Raw genomic sequence first — 20,088 nt, 5'->3', positions numbered from 1 at the left:
TGGTCACTCAGAAACCCCAGAACTAAAGCAATGGGAAGAGACAGGGGACCATGAAGTGGTAAATTAAATGTCCAAAAGAGTTGGATGGGAAAAGCAGTTTGATTGGCTTGCTACACTGTTCCCCATCAGCTCCTTTTTTTTTTTTGCGGGGTGGGGGATGACAAAAACTATCGATCCACTTGTTAGTCTGTTCGTTAAAAACTCTATCCATATTGCAAGAGGAATTTCTCTTAAATACAGGAATAGAAACTGATCTGTTAGTCTTCCAGTTTAAACAAGAGGTGTCCTGGAAGCCACTGCCATCTGAGAGCACCTCTTTCTCCTGTGGTGCTCTGGAATTTGGTTCTCATTTCAGTATTTGAAAGACGGTTAATGCCCAGAAGCACAAGGTTCTGCACCCAAGTCCAGCTTACGACAAACCCACCCTGTAAAGTGACGGATGCCATCCCATGTTTCTGCAGCGGGAGCCTGGCTTAATAAATTTTCTTTCTTTGGTACCGAGATACAGGTTCAACAAGAGGTTTCACGTCCTATACGTTTTTCCGGTTGGGGCAATGTGGTTTACAAATCCTTTACATTCAAAGGCCTTTGGGGGGGAAATTCACGTTTACCGTGCTCCATGGCTCGGGAGCAGACCTCTCTGTAAAAGTGACCCGAGAAGAGGGTGTGGGGATGGGCTGTTCCCATAAACTTGACTTTAAAACATTCTATTTCCCTGAACTTCCAAACCAGGAAAAAATTGTGCTTTTAAAACAAAAGTTCATTCCTTTGCCTACTCTTCCTAGGAAAAGAAATGTCTAACATTAAGAGAACAACATTCAACCGCAGTCTGGGGGTCCCTTGCCTGTGTCTCATGCTCTCTGCTGACCAACTCAGCACACGCATGTCCATCCACCCACTCAATATCCACACGCCACATGCCTGAAAATCCTCTTTCTGAAAAGGAGGTTAATTTTCTTCTTCTACTTAATTCTTTATAACCAACAGCAAACTAAAAACACTTAACTTCTGAGAATACTTTTAATCAAAAATCCTGAACTATATCTATTTTTCAGAAACCAAAGTGTGAAAAGAAAAAGTTCTTTGGGAGGTGGTATAGCATCTTCAGTTTTACTATTTTGGTGTAAGGTGGCTTCACACCCACACATACATACACACGCACGCACACACACACACACACACACACACACACACACACACACACACACACACACCCTCCCTTAGAAGAAACAAAGATTGCATACCCTAAGATAGGAATGGTCTGCTTTTCTTGGCTAGCAAGCCACAGCCACTTCTTCTAGGAATAAGAAAAGATACTGATGCTGAACGGGTTGAGAAACACACTGAGGTATAAAAGAACACAGGAAGTTCACTGTTGCAGCATTAAAAAAAAAAAAATTTTTCCCCAAAAGATCAAGATCACACCACACAGCCTAACCCCATAAACACAGTATTCTCAAGAACACAAATACTCTACAATTAAGCATCTTAAATCCCATTTTTCCACGTTTTATAGTTTTTTTTCTTTTTTTTAACTTAGTAGTTTTCTCGTGTTTGCTTGGCTCAATCTACAGAATGCACCCCACCGCACACATCCAGCACCCTCCCAGCCAGAGATGCTAGGCTTGTGCATGTCACGCCCCACGGAGGGGAGAGGAAACGTGAACTCCACTGAGCGAGGCTGGGAGGGCAGAGGGCCTGTTGGAGAAGGAAATGTAAAGGTTTCTGAGGTAGATAGAGATCATCACTTCACAGGCTCAATCCCTGCAGAAAAGATACGTACATTCATCTGTAAAAAAATAAAGATGAGGTAGGACATAAGCAATGTTGTACTTTTCTTGTTGTCTTTAAACAAAAGAAAAAAAAAATTTCCCTGAGACGGTTTCTTCTTTGAATTTCAAAAGGGGGAGAGAGAGAGAGACGTACACACGCGCACCCCAAACAGAGAGGCCTAGGAATGTGATTAGAAGATGAGGATTCGATTGTTGCCAAAGTCCACCACGACAATCATCCCATCCGGCGTGACAGCGATGCCGGAGGGCCGGTCCATCTGCCCAAAGCCACTGCCCTGGGCGCCAAACTTGCACAGGAAGCTGCCGTTGGACTCGAACATCTGCACCCGGTGGTTCCTGGAATCGGCCACGATGATGCGCCCCTCCTGGTCCACGGCCACGCCCTGTGGGCGCAGGAATTGCCCATTGGCGGTGCCCTCTGAGCCCAGGAAGCGGGCCGACTGGCAGTCCGGGTGAATAACCAGGAGCCGGTGGTTGTTGAAGTCGGTGACCACCAAGTGGCCCTCGTGGTTGAAAGCCACCCCCCTCGGGGAGTCAAAGTGCTTCCAGAGAGCCCCCTCGAAGCCATACTTATTCAGGAAGACCCCATCGGGCCCGAACAGCTGGATCCGGTGGTTCCGCGTGTCGGAGACCAGGATCTTGCCCTCGGAATTCACCGCCACATCCCAAGGGTAGTTAAATTGCCCGTTTTTGGTGCCCTTCTCACCGAACTTGAGGAGGAACTGACCCTCAAAGGTGAAGATCTGGATGCGATGATTGTCCTTGTCGGCCACCACGATCCTGCGGGAGGTGTCACAGGCTACGCCGGCGGGCCGGTCGAATTGCCCCGGCCGGGAGCCCAGAGTGCCGAACTTGTGGTGGAAGGCGCCGCAGGGCTTGAACACCTGGATGCGATTGTTGCTGCGGTCGGCGACCACGATGTAGCCCTCCTTGTCCACGCTCACGCCCCAGGGCCGGCACAGCTTGCCATCGCTGTCGCCCTCACTGCCGAAGCTCAGGCCCGGGAGCCCGATGCCCACGTAGCTGCGGCCGGACTTGACCACCACCTTGAAGGGGCTGTTCTCGATGTGCTGGTTGCACAGGGTGACCGACACCAGGTGCTCACCCTCCAGCTGCGGCCGGTAGCTCACGACGTATGTCCCGTTCTGCTGGTCGCTCACCTCCGCGCCAAACAGGTTGCCGTCAGGGCCCAGGACCACAGCCGACATGAGGTCGCCTCCTGAGAGGCGGGGCTCCCCGTCGTGGTCGTAGCCGATGACGGTGAAGGAGGCCACCTTGCCCTGGAGGGCCCGCTTGAGGCCGTCGCCCGTGGCCTTGGTGAGCGGCGCGAAGGCCCCGCTGCTGACAAAGCCGAGGGACTTGATGGCGAGGTAGAGGGCCTGGTCAGGGGGTGTGAACATGACCCGGTCGTCCTCCTGGGGCTGCAGGAGGCTGCGCACGGTCTTGAGCTCCTGCACCTGCGCCAGCATGCGGTCTCGGGCCAGCAGGATGTCCAGCGCCCGCCCCTCCTCCAGGACCTGCTGCACGGCGCTGATGGTGCTCTCCAGCTTGTTGAGGTTTTGCCGCAGCTTCTCCACCTGCAGGTACAGGGACTTGGCTTTCACCTGGCGGATTTTCTCTACCTGGAGGGAAAGGTGAGAGCCGGGAGAGAGGACACAGAGGCTTAGAACCAGGAGAGAAAACAGCACATCGGCTGACATACTCATACCGAGGGAAACCTCACACTGAGGGAGGGTCTGCAGAAACGTCTGGTCTGCATTCCCCCAAAGTGGCAAAATCCAAAGACAGAGGGAGGCTGGGGAACTGTCTCTGATCACAGGAGATGACTACAGAGACCTGACAACTAAACGCAACAACTGAACCTGGACTGGGAGGACACTGCTATTAAACACACTATTGGTGGGATGTCCCTGATGGTCCAGTGGTTAGGACCCCGCGCTTCCACTGCAGGGGACGTGGGTTCGATCCCTGGTCAGGGAACTAAGACCTTACAAGCCATGCGGCACGGCCCAAAAAAACCCAAACCAAACCAAAACAAACAAACAAACAAAAACACCAACCCGCTATTGGTGAAATGTGACTACAGACTAAGGATTAGATACTGGTGTTGTATCAAGATTCAACTTCCTGGTTTTGATTAGCTGTGATTAAGAGAATATCCTTGCTCAGAGGAAATAAACTGAAACATTTAGGTGTAAAGGGGCAGTGTCTCCAACACTCCAACTTACTGTCAAATCACACACACACTCTCCTCTTGAGAGAGAATGATGAAAATGGGGCAAGATGTAAATAATCAGTGAATCTGGGTAAAGGATACAAGGGGCTCTTTTATTATTCCTGCAAATTTTCTCTCCGTTAGAAATTAAATAGAAGTTAGAAAAGGCCATGTAACAAAGAAACGTTTACTGAGCACCTACTCTGTGCCAGGCGCTGGAGGTACATGTGGCCCATAGAAAACATGGGCCCCACCCCACTGAGCTTAGAGTTTAAAGCAACAGATACTAAGCAAGCAAAGAAATGCTGCAAGACAATTTCAGACAGTGCTAGGGGTTAGAGGGTAGAAAAAGAGTGTGACAGACAGTGACGAGGGAGGCCTGATTTAGACAGAGGGTTGTCAGGAACAGGTGGCCTTGAACGTGGAGAGAAAAGTGGCAGAAAGGGGACCAGAGGTAGGATAGACCAACAAATTGTAGTACAAGGCTGGTCATGCACTCCCAACAGACTGAATCGAAAATGCTCCTATGTACAGAGGGCCTGAAGTTTCCTGAAGGATATTTCTCTCTTGGTCTCTCAGCATTAACGCATAAACACATAAACACACACACACACACACACACACACACACACACACACACACAATCAGAGACAGAAAGCCTGTGTGTGGAGAGAATAAAATGAAGGATTTGGTGAGAATCACAAACCCAGCTCTTTCCTTGTCCCGTTTTCTCTCTTCACAGGGGTTAGAAATCTTCATCAGGGAGCTTGAGAGGTCCCACACCCCAAATTTGGAGATACCAGCTTTTTAGCAACTGGTGGCCTGTATTATTTCCAAAGGGGCCTCTAAATCTAAAACACCGTGATATGTAAACACGGGTTCTGACCTGCTTCTGACTCAGCTCACACTATTAGGGAACGTGGGATTTTTGTCTGACTAATCAGTTCAGTTCTCCATTCTTTTGCAGGAAATAACTCAGTCCTCTAAGTTTAAGTGGTTTCCTCTGAAAAGAACAGATCAGTCGCCCAGCCAGTGCGTGCTGTTTTGCAGAGAGAACCATGACTTCTGAGTGCTTGACCAATCTGAAAGCCACAGAAAGTCTACTTCAGAATAAGGGTCCACTGTTGGAAGGGCTGGATTTTAATCCGATTTTCCTGTGGGGGGGTGGATAACATGATTTTGGACCTGATTCATGTGTATTCATCTGTCCACTCTGGAAGGACGTGTGTGTGCAGAGAAGCCCATGGGGGGACAGATCAAAGAGAAGCCCTGTCGTTTGGTTTTGCACTGGGCCAAACCTCTCGGCCTCGATTCTGATTCCTCAACCGGATGGTTGCAGCTACCCGCCAAGAGGCAGCCATGTCCACTGGAAATGCACAAGCCACAAGAAAGGACATGCATCCAGATACCTATAACTGGGTCACCCAGCACTCAAGTTATCTCCAATAACCAGGATGCAAGAAAAAAAAACAACACTGTGTAAGAAGGAGGTGCCCAGACAGAGCCAGGCAAGAGGGAGCAGAAAAATCAGTGATTAGTGAAGAAGAAGGGGGACTCCCACAGGATTTGGGGCGTGGTACCCCGGCAAAACAGCAAGCACAAATTGGACTGAGGTGTGTCCAGAATGAGCAAGCTGATTTTGGATTTATCCAAGGATGAGTTTTTAGGCAAGTAAAAACGAAATTGATAACATGAATAAGAGACTGACTGTCCTTCCCAACTTGCTTCTCTTACGGTAAAAAAAAAAAAAAAAAACGTGCTCTCTATTCCTCCTGAAAGAGAACTGCCTTGAGAGAGGTCCTCAGCCCCACCGGAGGGAGGGTAACTAAGGTGAGATCTGCAGAAACCCCTGCACACAAAGGCCTTTTCATCAGCAGATCCAGAAGAGCAAGTTTGTGGCAGAGTTCACCACAGAGCTCTCAGGTTGCAAGAAGGGGCCCCCTTTCAGTTATAATTAACATTCGTGGGTGGCATGGGACTGGCAGACCTTGGGGACATCGGAGGGTCTGAAAACTGTGTCAGGCCCACAAAAGTGCCTGAACAAATCATGTGAATTAAATCTTGGACTGTTTCCATCCAAGGACTCTTCTCTTCTGTCAAAAGGCAGTAGAGAGTCAGAAGAAGCAAAAGCAGCTAGATACAGAGCTAACTCAAAGGAAGAGGCAACGCAAAGCCCACACAACCTTCCCAAAGGCCAATACAATTTACTCTCTTAGGGGACAGGAAATTGGCGAGGATCACTTTCAGAAATCGACATGCGGTCCCCACCATCATATAGTTTGCAATAAGCCAAACAAGCACCACACACCCAGACACACCCGTTCACATCAGCTCTGTATAGTCTTGTTCCTGGGTTCAGAGAAGGTGATCCCAGTTGAACTGGCATGAGGTACTGGCCCCTCTTAGGCATGTTGCCCTCTTCTACCTGAGTGAGAGCGCAAGATCAGAGAAGAAAATGCTGCGGGGGACGTGGGCGGGGCGAGTCACCCCTCCAGCTGATTTTATCTAAACAGCACACCAGCGTGCTCAGTGCTCTTTCCGGCTCCAACAGGAAGAAAGGGCACACGTTCACTGCCCCCACCAGTGGAAAACTGGTTTTCCACAAGGGGTCAGGAAGTCCAACCAGCCGGGACACCAAAACTAAGGACGTGTGTTAGCAGCCTGCTTTCCTAACAGCAGTCTCCATTGTACTCCCTTCTTTCTGCTTCCACCTGAGTGCCTGCAACAGAAAACTTGAGACTCTGTCCAGTCTCGGGGACCCGACTGCTTCTGAAAAGGCTTCTTGTCGTCTTACTACTCGGAGGGGGACCCCTGCATCTTTCTGCAGACAAACTTAGGAGAAAACTACCAAGTGTTCTAAACTCAGAGCCGGGATCCAGGGTGTGACATCAGCATGCTGTCACCCTGCTGTGGTTCAGAGGCCGTGCCGGCCACCGAGGAGCCCCAGGGTGGGGTGGGCATGCAAGCCCCCCCACCACGTTACCTTCCACAGCAGCTCACACTCCCGCTCCTCCAGGGCCTTCTTGTGTCTCGCAGTCACAGCTTTGACCTCCGACTGCACCACTTTTGCCTTCATCTCCACCTGCTCCGCCACCGTCTGGGCCTGCTCGATGCTCAGCTGGAAAACCAAAAACAGTCTCAGATCAAGAAGTACCTTCCCTCCTCACACACAACACTTAAGGCTACTTTCTTCAGCCCCGAAAAGCTAACGCCTTAGGCCCCCAACCCAGACCTCGAGGTCCACGTCCTTGGAAAGAAAGCAGGCACTGGGGGAGAGAAGGGCATCTGTTTGACATGTAACTGAAGGAGCTGCTTGGCAAGGGCAGCATTTCTTTGTATGAGAAATGGCACCTACACAGTGAATGTCAGGACTATTAAGAGATAGTCTGACACAGTGAAACCAGTGTAGCTGGGTCACAGCCCAAAACGGACTGGGGATCAGATGTGAAATGTACTACTGCAGGCGCACGAGCAACTTCCCACAGACAGGCTCCCCACCTGGGGGAAACCTCGCAGGCTGGGCACATCCCTCGGGGGAAGGTGTGCAACAGGCCGCAGCCCAGCTCAGAACCAACACCAAGTGCAAACTGGGAAACAGTGTCTGATGCACCTGAGAAGCCATGCCTATGGCCAGAGAACACCTCTGCACCCCCATGCCCCGACCCTGTACCATCAGCTCCCGTAAATCAGCCCGTTTAATCAGACGTATGGTTGTTCATAAAAAATTAATCCAGACAGAGGCCTGGTGTTTTCATGAATATTACATGATGTGCCTTGAAAAGCCACAAGGATTGGAGATACTGAGGTATTAAATCAGGGAGTCCAAACTGACTGCAAATGCTGCAACAGGCTTTAGAGCAGGTGTCCCAGATTAGGAGGGACCCAGGGAAGCCTCAAGGGTTTAGAACCTGCCTGGGTTCAGGAATCAGCTACAGGTGACCAGTCATCTGTGTGCCCTGCAGAGAACGGTTTCTGGGACACGAAACACATCTAAAGCAGGCACAGTCCTGGACAAGCCAGGCTGGATGGTCATCCTAGGGCTCAGGAAACCCAGGTTCAAATCCTAGCTCCACCTCCTACCAGTTCAGACAAGCTCCTGGCCTTCTCCAACTTCAGAGTGAAAGTGAGAAAAATGCAGGACAATATATGGGAAGAGCTGAGTCCAGCCCCTGGTCATCCTCTCCCCTCATCCTACTTAGCTCACATCATACAGATAGGCCTATTCACACTTCCTACCTTGTTTTGTTTTTAAATTGTAGTAATAAAGTACATGCAGCATAAAATGTCCCAAGAGTGACATTCAGCACATGCAATGTGGTGCAGTCACCACCACTATCTGGCTCCAGAACACCTTTACCCAAAACGAAGCTTCCACGCCTGTGAAGCAGTCATTCTCCATCTCCCCTCCCTCTCCCCCATTGCATGCATAACCTACAGTCTCTACAGACTTGTCTATCCTGGATATCTCACACAAATGGATCAAACAATACATGACCAGGCTTATTTTCATGAATATGCTCCCGGCTAATCAGCTATGACTCATTCAGTCACTTACAACTGGGACCCTTAACTGACCACCTTTCACCCTCTCAGTCTCATGACACCTGCTCACTGCACTCCCTGCCCCCATCCCCGTGAGGCCTAAGGATCCAATGAGCGGATCGGAGCTGGCACCTGGCCGATCTGGGTGGCTCACAGTTTGGCCTGGGATGCCTTTCTCTTCCAAAGTCACCTTGAAATCTCAAAACCCAGCTCAGATGCCACTTCTTCTCTAAAATCGGAAGTAAAGGACACCTATCCACAGTGTTTCCGTTCCATCTTTACTATCCTGTCCCAAGTGTCATTACAGACTGAACTAAGGTGGGCCAGGTACACAGTGCATGGTACTTAGCACTGGGTTCTAACAGGAACAATCTATACATTTTATACTTGCTCGTGTCTACGGCCATAACCGTGTCCTATCAAAGCACTACGTAACTGCACTGGGTTAAATATCGTCCTGCCAAAATTCAGGCGTGCCTGCAACTTCAGAACGTGGTTAAGATGAGGTCGTATTGGACTAGGTGAGTCCTAAACGCAGTGACTGATATCCCATAGGGCCACGTGAGGATGGAGGCAGAAACTGGAAGTAACGCAGGTACAAGCCAAGACGTGCAGACCACGACCTGCAGGAAGAAGCAAGGGAAGGTTCTTCCTTAGAGCCTTCACGTGGAGCATAGCCCTGCTGACACCTTGATTTCTGACTTCTATCCTCCAGAATCGTGAGAAAACAAATTCCTATTGTTTAGGAATATTTAGTTACCTGGTTTATAGCAGCCCTAGGAAACTAATACAGTAGCCAACAAGTTGAAATAGATGGCTGTATCCAAATTACCCGAAACCCAAAAAGTTAGACTGACGGATCAAATAAGTGTGCATGTAAGCAGATACCATAACAGGGTGTCTCGGGCTGTCTGTCAGGATTGATTCAGAGGAAGAGAAACCTCACTAGACATTTAAGCAGAGACGATTTAATACAGGGAATTTGGTTAAACGGGAAGCGGGGAACTGCTAATGCAAAGGGCACACTGAGGATTAAGACAGACAGTAACTGCAGTCAGTAGCTACCACTCCTTGGGCTCAGAGAACAAAGAAAGTAGGGGTTACCAGGACCCAGAAGTATGGGGGAAGGATACCCCAGGCCCAGCTCATTCTGGGAGTGGCAAAAGCTGGAAACTGGAACCAACTTCTGCTGCCAGGGTAAAAAAATACTGCTGATAAGAACAGGAAGTCAAAAGGAAGAAGCAAGTCCCTTCTCCCCACTTCCAGACACGTGGTTTGAAATGAACACTGCAGCCCCAGCCTCACATAGCATGACTGTGAAAGGGTAGGTTGGTAGGTTATTAACCGGTCTACCCTGTTTTCAGACGTGTTGGTTATTAATTAGCACAGAGCTGGTATCCACATCAATATCTGACTGAGGCAACCAAGCCTAGGTCCACAACATTTCTTTAACGCTTCCTCGATGGAAAGCAAAGGCAGCAAACTGCCTTCTGTTTATATTAACATCGTATTACTTAACCAAACTGAATTTCCATTAAAATCAGAAGATATGGAAATAACAGGTCCACATTCCTACAGGGCAAGAACTGGCCGGAGAGCAGGGGTGGTCGCCGCCTACCCTCCTAGCCAGGCTGCTCCCACTGTTTCCTCCCAGGTCCCTAGCAGGCCCTTGGGTTAACTCCCATCCTATGACAGGAACTATTTCTTCCATTTTCCAAATAGGTCAAAGGGGAGCAAAGCTCTGGCTATAATTTGAGTCATCCCCATTCCTAGAGTCATAAAAGTCCTATGTGAAGAGACCAAATGGATCTTTCTTCTCCAAATCCTACACAACACGCCGGCAAGCACTGCATTCCAAGACGTGCAGAGCAGGACCTGCTTAACTAGTTCCCATTATCTAAGCAGGGCATTTGAAGGACGCCAAGAGGCAGGTGGGTTGGGGGAAAATGGCAGTGGGTAAAAGGGCTGGGGAAACTCTGAAAACAGAATCACACACTTGAAAGAAAGAAAGAGAAGGAAAGAAAGGAAGGAAAAAGGGAGGGAGGGTGGGTCACCTAACAAGCATGGGGGCTTGAGAAAAAATGTTAACTTCAAATGTTAACAGATTCAATCAAACACTTGAAGTTGAGGCAAGTCAGTGATGCCAGCTGACTGCTGAGTGGTGGCCACTTAGTACTGAGGAGGAGTCTGAGGCCAAATCTGGGTTTCACAGGGAAGGGTGCAGAAAGTGATTAGTGATGTCTGCCATGGAGAACAGTGGTGGCCTGATGACAGGTATTTAAAGTGTCCTGATAGAAGATACTAGAGAATGCAAGTGTCACCCATAAGCTCAAAGGCCACCATACCGGTACCAGATGGGGGAATTACTGTAGTTCACTCTAAAATGTAATTTTTATCACATTTAATATCTTTGAAACTATGATTCATCTTAACACTGTCAGTGGGTTTTTTCCCTTTGTTAGCTGTATATAAAATAAATGTGCATATCTTACAGTTAATGGCATCTTAAATGTGATGAAAGAAATAAAAGTAATGAATCAAGGCTGTCTTACATGGAGAGCAACTATATTCCTGACCCAAACTCTGGATGTCCCCTGGGCAATCTGTATACCTTTATGAAATCCTCTAATTACATAAGTGACCAAAATGTACTTTCGTGAAGAGTGAAAGTGACTTGGATATCAGATTACTTGACTCATCAGAAAGATCACTTCAGTATCACACATAGGAATGCTGATAGCTGCTGGGAAACTTATTAAAATCCTAAACCATCTGTCCGCCCTAGAACGCACGATTGATTCTTTACCATTTCCAAAAAAAGTCTTATGTTAAAAATAATTCATGTATTCAAATACTCGTTCTAAACAGTTTCCTATTCGATTACTTTTAAAAATATCTATCTATCTATCTATCTATTTATGGCTGTGTTGGGTCTTCGTTGCTGTGCGCAGGCTTTTTCTAGTTGTGGTCAGTGGGAGCTATACTTCATTGCGGTGCGCAGGCTTCTCATTGCAGTGGCTTCTCTTGTTGCGGAGAACGGGCTTCAGCAGTTGTGGCACGTGGGCTCAGTAGTTGTGGCTTGCGGGCTCAGTTGCTTCACAGCATGTGGGATCTTCCCGGATCAGGGATCGAACCCGTGTCCCCTGCACTGGCAGGTGGATTCTTAACCACTGCGCCACCAGGGAAGTCCTAGCAATGTTTCTAGACTTTCAAGCTTATCCTACCAGGTGAGGGAAACAACCTATGTTTTTTTTTGTTTTCCTAAAACCTTGTCACCTGGATCAGGCAAGAAGATTCAAAAATTAAGGCACACTATTACCTGCCTATGTAAGAGAACTTCACTATATCTCAGAGTTACACGTGTCCCTTCCTAGCCCCAGAGGGATGGGAATTCAACAGAAACAAGGGTCTAAATTACCAGGACATCTAATGCTTCCAATAGAATAGAATAAAATAGCATGGCATAGCGTAGCAATAGCTAGTGCTTCCAATAAAATAAAATTAAAAATAAAAGTAAATAACCATGGCATGACCTTTATTTATCACCCAGGAAAGAGTCTGAGATTCAACCTTAAATAAAATTTCCCATGCTCACTTATTTCTCACCTATAAACAAATCTGAGTAGCAAGATGAGCACCCAGTCTTTCTATAGTCCTGACTGAACACCCTAATATCCACTTGGATTTGGGGAGGCAGCTGGATGGCAAACAGGCAGCTGATGTGAAGGGGTCCAGCCAGGGTATCTGGAAGAAGCCCTGACCAGCCAGTAACTCCAGCCACATCACTGTCATCTTCACCAGACTGTGAGGTCTCCATGCACTGCCCCCCCATGTGATTGCTGCTGCATGGGTGTCACGTGGGCTCATGTGGGGCGTTGTCCCATGGCCTCCAGACACTGGAGTCTGCCCAATAATCTACACACGCCATCTGAAAGGGAGTGGGGAAGGTTTTATATGCAAGAAAGAACCAGGGAAACAGGTGAAGGGTGGGGAGGGACTGACCTGGATGGCCTGGCGGCCCTGCTGGGCATCAGCCAGCAGCTGGATGGTGAGCGCCCGTGAGTCCTGCAGCGCCTCCTGGAGGTAGACGAAGCTGTGGCCGCCGTGCCGGCCCACAGTACATTCTCGGCAGATGGGCACTGAGCACGTGTCACAGTACAGGTGCAGCACCTGGGGACCAGAGAGGGCCAGGTGTTAATGACAAGGGGGTGGGTGGCGGGGTGCTCTGGATCCCAGGACCCCACAATAAACAAGCACACCCCATAGGGAGCGGGAGCCCCGCAGGCGACTGTGAGGACAACTTGCTCCCCCCATCCCCACCCAAAGAAAAAACAACCAACACCCTCGTTCTACTCCAGTTCCATTCACAACCACAATTGAGACACCGCAAAGGCAAAGATAAAACAAAATGATCCTCCAGGGACTTCCCTGGGGATCCAGTGCTTAAGACTCTGTGCTTCCACTACAGGGGGAACGGGTTTGATCCCTGCTTGGGGAGCTAAGATTCAGCATGCCGCGCAGTGTGGCTGAAAAAAAGGTAAAAAAAATATTTTAAATGTGGTGCTCATCAACTGACCTTAGTAATTGACAGTAATTATACAGTCCTATGAATAAAACTATTTAAAACAAAAACAAAAGAAAACAATCATCCTCCATAAGAGATTTCCCTGTATCGGAGATTAATTACCCAGAAAGGTTCCAAGATTGTCTCCATGGTCTGAGATTGGTGGCCGGAATGAAAGGATAAACCGACAAGTTCCTCTTGCCACCCCACGCTCTGGGGTGGAAACCAGGCTGGGGGCCAGGATCAATCCCCCTCACACGGCAGTTGGCTGCCACCGTCCCCCCATCAAGGACACGAGTGCACCCAAGGCACTCAAGCAAGATGCAGACTTAAGCTTCTGGAACAGAGGCCAAAGGCTAATGGTAAAGTCAGCCAGCTTCTTGTCTTTCTTCTTCCTGCCAAGTTGTTCCAAGGAGCTGACCCTGGGAGGCAGCCGGTGCTGACAGCGCTGCTTTATATGATGCTCTGTGCCTCCCTGGGGCCCTGCGTGCTGCTGGGAGCGGGGAGCGGCTTGGCACCACCTCCACCTGCTGATAAACCTGCTGAGAGCCGAGCTCTCAGGAGCCAAAGCACCTTGGCACAGAACGGGGCCAGTTCCGCTGCATCCCTCCCCAGAGCCGGCACTTAGGGCCGCTGTCTACAAATGTTTGCTGGCTTGCTTTCAAGAGCAGAGCTTCAGTTTGCCTCTGGTACACCTGGGGTGAAGGAAAGCGAGCCAACACTAGACAGGCAGGGAAGGGGGCATGTGTGTGTGTCGGGGCTGGGGCGGGGGGTGTCTTCCACATACACAAGCACTCAATCTCCAGGGGAAGAGGCTGCATAGGGAGCAAGGGCTGGTCCCAACGCACAGAGGCTGGTTACCCTGTCCAAAGCACAGAGACCCAGAAAGTTCCTATTAGGCTGAAAGTCGCACACAGAAAGGGCCTGGGGCAGAGCGAGAACGCGGCTCCTCTCATTCTCCAGGTTATTTATTTTATTCCAACCAAAGTCTCGGCGTAGTGCATGTCCACGAGGAAATGACTGCCCAAATGACTGTCAGCTGAACAGGCTGCTCCACGTAGTGGGTGTGTGATCCAGCAGGGGTTAGGTTGCTTCTCCAAGAACTCTGGGTCCAGGAATGGAAAAAGGAAAGACTTAGGATATCACGTTCCTACTTTGAAGAAATGGTTGTGATACGGCAAGTTTTCTGGACCCTATTTTACAGGAGGGAAACGTGATCGGGTTTGTAACTTTAGTGCCTGATTTTTGTCCTGTGCTGTACGTTTCCAGCAGCCGTGGGAGACGGAACGCCGGAGGCATCTGCCTTCCTTTGTGAAGGCTAATCACTTTTTGAAGAAGGTCCACCATTTAGAGACTATCTAATCTTTCTCATTTGATAAATCTAAAATTCCCAAGCCAGCCTTAGATACGAACCGAAAAATGCTAAACTGGATAACTGTGGGGAAATGCCCCGACACTCTCATTTTACGACATGGTGCTAAAGCAATTCTCCAGCCAGTTTCCACGACTCAACCACATCCCTCCCCTCTGCTCCCTCCATTTGTCACGGGAATAAAGGGATCACTCCTGCTAATGTGAAGTGTGAAAATCTCCTGGCACAAGGCTCCCTGCTCTTACCAAACAGCTAAGCAATCTTCTCTTTACCTCTGCTCAGGAGTTAACCTTTTCTTGGACAACTGTGTGGACTGACTAGTGTCCCCCGCTTTAGGAGTCTGTGGGGCTCCTGCGAGTAGGGAAGAACCTTAGGCTGCAGGCCCCCACATGTCCAGCCTTGAGAGCCCAGGTACCTCTAAAATGGGCAAACGGGGGTCCTGGGATGTGACCCCACCTGACAGTGTTTCACGTGGGACTGACGCAGCTCTAAGCGCCTAGAACACCCTGTGATCTTGGAAGTGCCAGTGCTTCTGCCGTTCCAGACTGACTGTAGGACCACGGGGGATGGGGCTGGGGGTGACAGTATAAGTGGGTAAAAGCAGAGCCTCAGTGGTGCTTTTAATTAACTGTTGATTTTTTTAAAAAAAGAACACACTGTTGTCTAAAACCTGAAAATGCGATCACATTTTGTAAAAAAAAATTTTTTGGCCACACCATTCAGCACGTGGGACCTTAGTTTCCCGGACCAGGGATCAAACCTGGGCCCCATGCAGTGGAAGCATGGAGTTTTAACCACTGGACCACCAGGGAAGTCCCACATTTTGGAAACTTTCTAGTGAAATATCAGAGCAAAACTTTGGGAAGATGTCACACTCCATTTAGAAGCTCCACATCTCACTCACCTGGCAATTTCTAAGGTCAAAAACTTACAATTTTAGAGCTTATGAGACTCAGTGAATAGGCAAAGGTGCACACGGGTGTGCATGGGTGCAACTCTCTCTGAACCAGCTTACTTAAGGTTATTTTAAAAGAATAAACTGGATGACTGTTCAGAGGGCCAACCGCCAGAAAGAAATGTGGCAGAGGCCATGAACTGTGGCTCTGGGAAGGAGCAGTCCTCTGGCGGCAGGAATTCCAAGGCCTGAGCTGCCTGTTTGGGGCTTCCCGGGCAGATGTGCGGACACGCCCCCTCCCCCCCGCCCCACATGGCGACAATCTGGCTGCCCAGCTGAATGGGGCAGGCCTGACCTCTGACCTTGCAAGTGACCACCCTCTCCCCTGCCCCCAGCTTCCAGAACACGCCCCACCCACTGCCTTCCTCTCCCAAAATTTCTAAAATACCAGTGGAGACAAAGACCTAGGAATGTGAGCCCCGAAGGAGAGGAATGGGGGTGGGAGGTGGGGGTTAGAGTAAATAAATAAATAAATAAAAATACCAAGCAGGCAGGTTTACCTTAGCCAGGGCTTAAACAAAGTGTGCTCTGTTAATGAACAAGAATGTTCTAAGTTTTATATTATTGATACATGTGATCCAACAAGGAACACACACACACACACACACACTCACTCACTCACGTTGGAGCACCAGGTTAAAATACAACTATCCACATCAGTGAGAAGTGTAAACAGAAAAGTATGGAGGGGGCCTCTCATTGTCAAGATCCCCCAACTGAAATAATATATTAACTGCTAAAAACTTACTTTCTGAGATTTCTTTGACATCCCTTAAAATGACTGGGGACATGTGGCCTCCCACAAACTCAGGCCTTGACACAATGAGGTTTCCACCCACCACTACAGACACGAAGCGGAGGTGGGCTGGTGACAACCAGAAGTCTTATCTGTATGTAACACTCGGCAGGCTCTCCTATTAAAAAATAGTAAACCAAATTCAAGGAGTAAAGTCCAGTCACGCAACTAAGTCTATCCAACAACACCAAAACCAAGCTTTACTTGATTTAGGGAAAATACATTGAATGCCGGTGTTCTCAAACTCACAGAAGCCCTCCTACATCTCTGGCCAGAGCTGTGGTCTTGCGGGGGGCCTGGGAAGAGGTGAAAGAAAGGAATCTGGACCCTCCTTCTTACACAATCACCACCAGCTCAAGACAGTAGAGTCCAGCTGTGGACAAGTTACTTCTTTCTGGGGGAAAGGAGTCGGAAACTTTTTAAGACAAGTTAGGGAACACATATGCATTTTTAATGCAAGAAGATACACAGGTGTAAGTCGTTTTTAAAAAAATCTGCCCCAGGGACTTCCCTGGTGGCACAGTGGTTAAGAATCCGCCTGCCAATGCAGGGGACACAGGTTCTATCCCTGGTCCAGGAAGATCCCACATGCCTCGGAGCAACTAAGCCCGTGCGCCACAACTACTGAGCCCAGGTGCTGCAACTACTGAAGCCCCTGTGCCTAGAGCCCATGCTCCGCAACAAGAGAGGCCACGGCAATGAGAAGCCCGTGGAAGAGTAGCCCCCACTCGCTGCAACTAGACAAAGCCCGTGCGCAGCAACGAAGACCCAACGCAGCCATTAAAAAAAAAAAAAAAAATCTGACCCAATTTTCAGTTGTTTCTACTTTTTTATATAATCATCCAAAAATGCTATATTCTATGCATAGGTGAACTTTTTAAAGACACAAATAGGAGAGCATTATACTAGACCTTTTCACTTAATTATATTAACTGGGAGAATGTTTTTTTTTTTTTTTTTTTTTTTTTTGCGGTATGCGGGCCTCTCACTGTTGTGGCCTCCCCCGTCGCGGAGCACAGGCTCCGGACGCGCAGGCTCCGGACGCGCAGGCTCAGCGGCCATGGCTCACGGGCCCAGCCGCTCCGCGGCATATGGGATCCTCCCAGACCGGGGCATGAACCCGCATCCCCTGCATCGGCAGGCGGACTCTCAACCACTTGCGCCACCAGGGAGGCCCTGGGAGAATGTTTTTTGAGTTGGGCTGCCTGTTTTATGAATGGCTGCATGGTATGTCGCCTGCAGATGATAGGATTTTAATGTTGTTTCCTGATTTTTGAAAACTCACAAGCAATGCTGAAGTGAATATCCTTTTATATTGTTCTTTACAAAGCCCAGAATTGTCAATTTGATAATATATTCAACTGTTCCATCATTGGACAAATCAGAAGGAAAATATCTACTTGCATGTGTGGACAGTAAGGCTTCTCAAATTTAATAAATTGATGTCAGGTCAACCTCCATTCATGTGAAGAACAAAGGTTGTCAAGTGCCAATTTCTGTTCCCAAACAAGATCAGACCTACACGAAAGGCCGGCATGGGGACACCAGGGAGCCGGGCAATGTGGGACTGGGAGTCCAGGTCCACTCTGCTTGGCTGGAAGGTGGAAGGTGGAGGCTGAGACTGAAAAGAAGCCCCAGAGGAGCAGCAAGAAAGCAAGGCTTGTGTCTTGTGTGCTCAGGATTGGCTGTTAGATTTTCCAAAACACAAGGGTAGAGGCGAGTGGGGTCGCTTGTTGGGATGATTCCAGAGGTGGACAGTGAGGGTGGTCTCAGGCAATGTAAAGGAAGAGGGCAGTCCCAGAGGGTATCATTCAAACACCCGGTGAAACAAACATGGGTAGCCCCATACAAGCCCAGAACCCCCTTCTGCAATCCCCAAATTCAACAGATCTGGAAACCAAAAGTTTTTACACAAGCTGTTTGGCAGCAAAACCTGAACTGGTGTGAAAATGATCTCAAATTTTTATCTATACCATTTAGTGTGAGTTTTCATATATTTTACTGAAGAACTGCTAATATTCATTACTTTGTGGTGCTGTTTCGCAGTATAAGCTTTCCAAAATCATAAACGTTGAATTGTCAAGGCACATCTAATCCCAAGGTCAGCTAGCTGAACAAGAGTCATTCCTGGGCTCAACAGGCAAGAAAAGGAGTTAAGACTACCAGGTGGTAGAGTGGGATGGGGGTGTACCAGTGGGGTCAGAGCAGTTCTAGGCCCAATTTTTTGGCTCCTGTGGACAAGGCAAATTTGAAAAGCAAGGGTTGGAAACAGGAATGTTATCAGCTTGAACAACTTTTTTTGTTTTTGGCTGTGCTGAGCCGCGGGGCTTGCAGGATTTTAGTTCCCCGACCAGGGATCGAACCCGGGCCACAGCAGTGAGAGCGCTGAGTCCTAACCACTGGACCGCCAGGGAACTCCCAGCCCAGCTGTTAACAACTTTAGACTCAATGTGGTTGCTGGTGCCAAGGGAAAGCATAGTTCAATGATAACTGAACGTCCCATGCTGTTCCCCGGAGGTTTTTGTACCACTGCAAAAGCCACATCATGATCCCTTTCCTATTTTTCAGAAGAAAATTTTCACACTCTCAATGACCACTGCTTCCCAACACTGACCAACCACCATGTACCACCCAGCAAGACCCAGCTCCTCCAGTGCCTCAACCCACGAGGCTTCCTCCAGTTTCCTGTTCCTCCCTATCACCTGCTCCCCTGCTTGTGGGACCAAGGTCCCAACACCCCAGAGCCAGGCACATGGGATCCCCACTTTATATTCCAGCAGCATTTATATCTTATACTTTATATTCCCTGTCTCAGGGTCCTCCTCCAGGAAGAACCCACCCTGGGCACACAGCTTCTAATATTAACACATGCAAAAAGCAGAACCATTGCCTTTTTATAAAAAGCCACAGGTAATTAAAGGAGTAAGTTGTTTCTACAGTTAAATGACTGAATTTGGCTGAGCTCACTTGCAGACTTGGTGAAAAAGAGAGAGAAAAAAAACCACCTCAATTTTTGGCTCAGAAAACTGTCAGAATTATTAAAAAGCATGAAAACGAGTTCATCCTAGAAAGGAAACCACTTCCCCTGTAGCACTGAAGCCCCAGAGAACAATGACACACACCGCCTTCCTCCAGTGTTGCCAGAGTAATAGACAAAAGAGCCTTACAAGTATTTCTCACCACAGCTCCCCTCCGAAACCTGAGGCTGCAGCAGGACGTCTGACTCAAGTAGGGCCTGTAGGAGGCAAGGAAGGACACAACCGAGGTGTGTGTGTTCTTCTGGGATCCTGACGATACTCGGGGACTGTGCAGCTGGGTTTTCAGGGCAGGAGAATCCTCCAAGGGAGCTCTAAGGGCATAGGTGGAGGTGACGAGGAGGGTAGGAAAAAGAGCAGGCAGAAGACAGTGCTTCCCACGTGGAGCTCCAGTCAGCACTTCTCAGAGCCTTTGTGAAGTCCCCCAAAGAAGCATGTTTTATAAAGGTATCATCAGGATGTCACAAAATACTCAGTGTGGGACAATACACGTGGGAACTGCAGAGACAAGCTATGCCTCTGTCCCTGCACTTCGAGTACCTGGAGTGCCCTCCCTATGCCAGCCCGGCTATACTCAGGCCCCCCGCAGCCGCACTGGCATCACTGAGAGCCTCCTCATAGGTCCGTATCCATCCTGCTTCCTCCCCAGATGCTGATAAACAAGTTCTCCATCCAAACCTCTGGGGGGACCCAACCTGCAAGAGCTCCTTCGCTCTCTGGACTATTCATTTGCCTGCTGGTTGCATTCTGGTTTTCAGGCTGGAGTCTTGGTATCTTTGCCCAACCACACAGCTTTGAGGCACAGTCACGGCTGGC

At 48.9% G+C, this 20,088-nt stretch overlaps 1 protein-coding gene across 1 annotated transcript in view; it reads right to left on the bottom strand.

Annotated features, from left to right (window-relative positions):
* Positions 1-1,963: 1,963 nt before the first annotated feature.
* TRIM71 (tripartite motif containing 71) overlaps positions 1,964-20,088 on the bottom strand; it is a 56,598-nt gene continuing 38,473 nt past the window's right edge. The window contains exons 2-4 of the mRNA XM_060109105.1: positions 12,553-12,720; positions 6,992-7,126; positions 1,964-3,415 (exon numbers count right to left, since the gene is read on the bottom strand). Of these exons, the coding sequence (XP_059965088.1) occupies positions 1,964-3,415; positions 6,992-7,126; positions 12,553-12,720 (1,755 nt within the window). The remainder of the gene's footprint in view (positions 3,416-6,991; positions 7,127-12,552; positions 12,721-20,088) is intronic.

Source organism: Mesoplodon densirostris, chromosome 10 (assembly GCF_025265405.1).
Source record: "Mesoplodon densirostris isolate mMesDen1 chromosome 10, mMesDen1 primary haplotype, whole genome shotgun sequence".
Taxonomy (NCBI): Eukaryota; Metazoa; Chordata; class Mammalia; order Artiodactyla; family Ziphiidae; genus Mesoplodon; species Mesoplodon densirostris.
Note: the sequence above shows the minus strand (reverse complement) of the source record. Positions and strands in the feature narration are given on the sequence as shown.